Source organism: Alligator sinensis, unplaced genomic scaffold, assembly GCF_000455745.1.
Source record: "Alligator sinensis unplaced genomic scaffold, ASM45574v1 scaffold1054_1, whole genome shotgun sequence".
Taxonomy (NCBI): domain Eukaryota; kingdom Metazoa; phylum Chordata; order Crocodylia; family Alligatoridae; genus Alligator; species Alligator sinensis.
This window is the reverse complement of record NW_005842480.1, coordinates 62248-68734: the sequence shown is the minus strand read 5'-3', so window position 1 is coordinate 68734 and position 6487 is coordinate 62248. Positions and strand designations below refer to the sequence as shown.

General features: G+C 49.5%; 1 protein-coding gene across 1 annotated transcript; it reads right to left on the bottom strand.

Annotated features, from left to right (window-relative positions):
• Positions 1–263: 263 nt before the first annotated feature.
• LOC102386204 (prostate stem cell antigen-like) lies at positions 264–4078 on the bottom strand. Its single transcript, XM_006031063.2, has 3 exons — positions 4018–4078; positions 2498–2605; positions 264–967 (listed from the first exon to the last, which is right to left on the bottom strand). Exons 1-3 carry the CDS (start codon positions 4067–4069, stop codon positions 750–752), a joined length of 378 nt encoding a protein of 125 aa, XP_006031125.1. The 5' UTR covers positions 4070–4078; the 3' UTR covers positions 264–749.
• Positions 4079–6487: the final 2409 nt, after the last annotated feature.

Genomic DNA, 6487 nt, shown 5'->3' with positions numbered 1-6487 from the left:
GCAGTCTTAGGCTATTGCACAGTTAACATCTGTAAAAACCCATGTGCTGGCGCTACTGTGCAGTAGCACTGATTACTACACATTCGTTTAGTACTTGGTTACTAAACTTAATGCAAGTAACTACAGTGTATTAATGAACGTGCAGATGCACCCACAGTGTACACAGATGTGTTTGCTGCGCAGTGAACGTGTAGATGCATCCAGCGTACACAGATGTGTATGCTGCACAGTAAAGGCATGCGCACACATTGATGGAAGGGCAAAAGTTTCTGTTTAATGGTGCCTACCACACGTGTTCATATACATACACCTGCTGGAAAAATAGATGGATCTGCTGATCGGTATATACAGCGCATACGCACCCGCAGTCACAGACAGATTGGGGAGGGGGGGGTCAAATGTTCAATGTAAATAGTGCATGCAGTAAACACTCAGCTACATGCATGATGGAGCGGTTGATGTGTCCGCTAAGTGGTGACTGTGACATAGAAAGACATGCACTTAATGGAAGGGCAGGTGTGTATTAAAAACAGCATTGTAACACACACACATGCACACACACACACACACACACATGCACCCCGTTTGCTCTTAATTAACAGCGCTAAAGAAATCTGTAAGACAAGCATCAGTAGCCAGGTACAACCGTGCAGGGGAAGAAAGCGGTGCCGCTCTGCTCAACTGCTAGAAACCAGCCATCGGGGGGAACTTCCAGGGCAATCGATGGCCCAAGGCTTCCTCTCCGCTCCTCACAGTCTACTCGTAAGCAAGAAGCAGGTGACGCTGGCTGCAATACCCACTGCCATGACCATGGAGCTGCTTTCCATCCTGCCCACACCGTTGGTGTTGCAGTCGTCAGTTGAGCAACAGAAAATTTTCTGCTTAAACACATAGAAGTCCTCAGTGGAGTTTGTACATGAGGAGGAACACTGCTTCTTGATAACTTTCCAGCCTCCCACCACCGGAACTGGAAGGGAAATGAAAGAGTTACACAGACAACACTCAAGCAAACCTATCAGGGCAGGGGGCTCTTGTGCTGTATTAGGGTTGATGGTCCTTTGACTAAGAGATCAGATGATGGATTTGTATGGGATGATTTGGATAGGGATGATCCTTCCTCAGGCAGGGAGTTGGACTAGATGACCTCTGGAGCCACTTTCCAGCCTGGGTTTTCTATGATTTCTAGGATTAGGCACAATTCCTAACCATGACACTAGAAGGAAACAAGCTAGAGAAGTGAAAAGCAGTGGGATGAGGGACAACACAGCTGGACCTCATGGACTGATAGGGTTGGAAGAGACCTCAAGGTGATCAGGTCCTCACAGTGATGAAGCTTGCATTTCTTGCATGCATTTTCTTTTGGAAAAAAAAACCCAGCTTAATCCTAGGTGTTTACTTAAATCCAAGCAGAACAACCCCTTTCCTTCTGTGTAGCATACTTATACAGCCCAGCTCCATCCTTTTTGCAGCCCCCCTGCACATAGCTGAAGGCTGCTATTCAATCCCCCTCGGTCTTCTCTTCTCCAGACTCAATCAGCTCAGTTAGAGTTTGCAAAGCCACAGGAACTAGAGCTGGGGGAAAGGACACAAACTGCTATCAACCACTTGTGTTATTTTAATGTTGGTGGCTTTGACCCTCCAGTGCTTGAGCAAAAGGCAGACTGCCTCAGTATAACCACGAAACATCAGATGGCTGCAACGACACCTGTAGCTGGGAGAAGTTAATGACGGAGCCAGCCGCAGGGAGCTCCTCACACCTGCTTTTCAGGCTCTCATTCCTAAACACGCCTTGCTTGTTCAGGCAGACAAACACTAACCGGTAGACATGCAGCAATTTCCGAGGATGTTATTGGGCTCCTTGTCAATGTGATTTGTACCACCTGAGGGCCTGGCTTGGAGACTTCAGGTCCCATTGGCAAATGTGGTGGAGGGTTTCACAAAGTGTCCCGAATTGCATAAAACTGTTGCATGCAAGACACAGGGGGGGATTTTTCTACTCTCTTCAGACCTGACCCAGAGAACGGAGCCCAGTTTGGAGCACTGTGCACACCAAAAAGGATGGCTTCTTTCCAATGGACACACCAAATTAGAAAGAAGGCAGCGGTGAGCAACACAAATGATTAGCCATCTAGAAAAGGCAGTGTTTGAGGAAGAGTTGGAAGAACTGTGATATTTAATTTGGAGAAGAGAAGACCAAGGGGGAATTTGTATTTGAAGCAGTCCTCAAATACATACTAAGTGCATTTACAATGTGAATGGTGATCAACAGTTGTCTGTGGCTGCAGGCGACAGGACTAAGAGCAACGGTCTTAAATTGCAGCAGGGGAAATTTAGGTTGGACCTTAGGAAGAAGGGAGGGCCCAGCTGGGGTGTGCAGGGTGATCCCTGTGTAGCTGCAATGGATGAATGGTTGTGTGAACCTCCTGGTTGTGTCTCTGTGTCAAGCACTTGTGTGTCCAACAGCAGCCTGGGACATTGCCCCAATGTCTCTTCTTACCATACAATTCTGTCTTGCAGTCGGTGGAGTTCGCGGGGCAGTTTGTGGATGCCTGACAATCCGCGTTGTTGGTCTTCGCTGAGCACGTGCGACATTTCAAGGCAAAACCTGCAAGAGACCCAGGTGTGTGAAGGGGTACCGCAGTACAGAGAGCCCCAGGACGAGGAATGAGGAAGCTGGGTTGCTGCAGTACAACCCAGGCCTTAAAGAAAAGACTTTGTGACCCTGGGAGCATGATGCCACAGCGTCCCTCTCCATCACACTGTCAACTGAGCTCTCGGTGTTCAGATCCCTCCTCTGCCCAACCTGGATCCCAGGCCCCACTCCCAGAGCCAGGGCACATCAGGGGGTCTTGGGAGGGAGGTGGGTCCAATTGCTCATGGGGATAGTGGCCACCTGCCCTCCCCAGGGGCTGAGCACTCTCAGGGGTGCAGCTGTCACCAAGGACTTGGTGGGATGGGAGTTCACACTCAATGCCGGTGTTTCACATCCCATGGCCTGGGCACAACTGAAGTGTGCACACAGCTGCAATTACACTGTGCAGGTAGCTGCCGGGGTATAATGCACCTACCCTCCAGGCTATATTGAACCCAGGCAGCTGGACCGATTACCAACCAACTAGCCTTTTAGTGGTCCCCACCATACATATGCTCTGATCCCATTCTCACCCCCCCAACGGCAACATACAGACCCAACAATGCCCCGTGGCTATATTGCATTATACCGTTCAGCATAAAAATAATGCAACAGTTTGAACCCCCACAGAAAAAACAAATGATTTGCAATCAGATGGCTTTTGAAATCAGCATCAGTGACAAAGGGAAGGATTCGGGTTGGAACGGGGAAGGAACTGAGACAAGGTCAAGGTTTTCAAGCCAGCTGACCCAGCGGCCTAATGGAATTGGCTGAAAGTGAACTGCATCAGCATTTTTCATGCAAAACCTGCCATTTAAGGAAATGTCAAAGTGATGTGGTTTGATATGTTTTAATTTTTTCCCTCCCGTCCTTTTTGGTGGAAGCTTCTCACAAATCCTTGGGGTCCCTCCAATGCTTCATTCTCCAGCAAGTTTACTAATTTACTAGGCAAGGGTTTCTTACAGTGATACCTTTCCAGTGGACCCACTACATAGTTGGATGAAAGTTAGGCTTTCAAATGCGAGGCATTGTTCATCGTTTCATAGACGTTAGGGGCTGGAAGGGATGTTACAGATCATCGGGTCCAGTCCCACCCTTGGGCAGAAAGCAAGATGGGCCTCTTTATCGAAAACATTTCTCCCATCTGCAATCCCAAAATATGTTGACTTCCAGCAAGAAGATAGACCATTTTTTCTCCCTGTCTAGACCACTCTGTAATGTCCTTTCAGAAAGCTGATACCACACACCCAGACAAGAACCAGTGACTTCTGCCTTTTGCTTTGGGGCAAACGCATCTCGCTGTCTCCCCTCCTACTTCCAGAGGTGTATAACTCACTGGAAAGACCATGAGATTGGGGTAAAGAGGAAACTCTACCGTGTCTTACCTGATTCTATGCACAGGATTGCGGCCAGCAAAATAACGAGAAAGACCTTCATCTTTGAGGCTGTGTCTAGCACTCTGAGTCGAGGACTTTCACCTCCTTTATATATAATCACTTCAGGTATCACTTGTATGGGGTTGGGAAGTATCAAATTCCCTACTTCTGGGCCGACTGGTTCTCTGAGTCATGATACAGGTATTGGTCAAAAAACACCACTCCTCTCTCTTTGTTGTTTCTTTGTCAGGTTCTTTTTCTTCTCCGTCGTTCCTGCCCTTATCATCACCCTTGTGCAAACCCTACACACCTCAATGGAAAATACCAGACCTCTTCTGCACAATGCCAGCCTGGGGTTGATAAACCTCTCCTAGGTGGGGACTTCACTCAGGCATGGCCAGTCATGCATTCAAACCCTGCCAATCCCCTTTGCTGTTATCACCAAGAGCACCAACACACCTGTGTTTAATCAACACCAGGACGGGGCTCTGCAGAACATGTTTCTATGGACCCAGATGCATAGCATTTGGGGTCATCCTCTGGGCACTATCTTGTCCCATTCACAGAAGATACAAGGGGTTATGGCCTCTCTCCATAGTCAAGTTCATGTCATAGCTCTTGTTTTCAGTGCTAGAGGCCCCATGTTCAGTCCACCCTGGGGTGACCTTCACACCGGGAGCCCCTCGGACTCTTTCCAGCAGAAGAGAATAAGAAATTTCCTTTGCATTTCCTATGGGAAAGATGTAGAGCTCATTGCCATAAGATGTAGGCCGAAGCTAGGTTCAAAAAGGGATTGGAAACATGCTTGGAGGAAAGGGGCATCAGAAGGTAATGAGCATGAGGGGTATGGTCTCTGCATCAGAAATATGAGCAGGAGGTTGGACTAGATGTGACCTCCAGAGGTCCCTTCCAGCCATCATTGTCTATGGTTCCTAGATCTTAAATGCTGGAGGCTGCAAGTGGGAGATGAACAGGGGAAAAATCTAGGGTCTGACCCAGTAAATAGCAGTTATTATGTTCTTAAGTAAATGTTGCTCAGTTGACCCCACTTCTCTTTGGGTCTTGGCAGCTTCCACCCCTATCTGCAAAGCAAGTCTTAGTGGGAAGGAAGGTGGGAGAATCACTGGATTCTTCATTGACCCCAGGAAATGATGGGAAAGGACTCGCTGAGGATGCTCAGCTTGGGGGACCTGGTCCAAACCCCACAAAGACGATGGGGTTTGTCCCTGAACTTCAGCAAAGCTTGAGTGACTTTGAGCTGCCTGGGTTTACAGGGGTTTATGGTTAACTGAAGAACCGACTGGCCCAAATTGGCCATATCAGGTGGGTATTAGGAAAGCTTGTAGCCATCAGGGGAATGAAGGGCTGGAGCAGACCAAAGCTAGGGGGCCAAAAACCCCAACGCATCTCCAGCTGGGAGACAGATGACCCCAGGAATATGTGGTACTCTGGTGTGATGCCAGAGGACTGGAAAAGGGCCAATGTGGTCCCCATTTTCAAAAAAGGGAGGAAGAAGGACCCAGGAAATTATAGGCCTGTTAGTCTTACCTCGATCCTGGGGAAGCTCTTTAAGAAAATTATCCAGGTGCACATCTGTGAGGGGCCGGCAGGGGAGATCATGCTTAGGGGCAACCAACACGGGTTCATTAGAGGCAGGTCCTGTCAGACCAACCTGGTGGCCTTTTATGACCAGGTCACAAAATCCTTGGACGCAGGGGTCGCAGTGGACATAGTCTTTCTGGACTTTAGGAAGGCCTTCAACACTGTTTCTCACCCCATTCTCATTAAATAACTCGGGGACTGTGGCGTCGACACCTACACAGTCAGATGGGTCACTAACTGGCTGGAGGGCCGCACCCAGAGCGTGGTGGTGGATGGGTAATTTTTGACCTGGAGGGACGCGGGCAGTGGGGTCCCCCAGGGCTCGGTCCTTGGGCCCGCACTGTTCAACATCTTCATCAGTGACTTGGACGAGGGGCTGAAAAGCACCTTGTTCAAATTCACAGATGACACTAAGATGTGGGGAGAAGTGTACACGCTAGAAGGGAGGAATGGCTGATTTAGACCTGTACAGGTTACAGGGGTGGGCGGATGAGAACAGGATGGGTTTCAACACTGACGAGTGCAAGGTGCTGCACCTGGGGAGGAAGAACCAGCAGCAGACCTACAGGCTGGGGAACTCCCTTCTCGTCAGTGCAGAGGCAGAAAAGGATCTTGGAGTCATTATTGATGCCAAAATAAACATGGGCCGACAGTGTGGGGACGTTGTCAGGAACACCAACCGCACCTTGTCACGCGTCCACAGATGCATCTCGAGCAGGTCCAAGGAGATGATCCTCCCCCTCTATGTGACACTGGTCAGGCCGCAGTTGGAGTACTGCGTCCAGGTCTGGGCGCCGCACGTCAGGAGGGATGTGGCCAGCATGGAGAGGGTCCAGAGGAGGCCACCCGCATGATCGGGGGCAGCAGGGCAGGCCCT

Bases quoted from the DNA above. Each gene is read 5' to 3' on its own strand.
- LOC102386204 (XM_006031063.2), bottom strand. From the start codon at position 4,069: ATGAAGGTCTTTCTCGTTATTTTGCTGGCCGCAATCCTGTGCATAGAA. The intron at 2,606-4,017 runs GTAAGACACGGT...GGTCTCTTGCAG, and splicing joins AATCCTGTGCATAGAATCAG to GTTTTGCCTTGAAATGTCGC. The intron at 968-2,497 runs GTAAGAAGAGAC...TTTCCCTTCCAG, and splicing joins CTGCAAGACAGAATTGTATG to TTCCGGTGGTGGGAGGCTGG.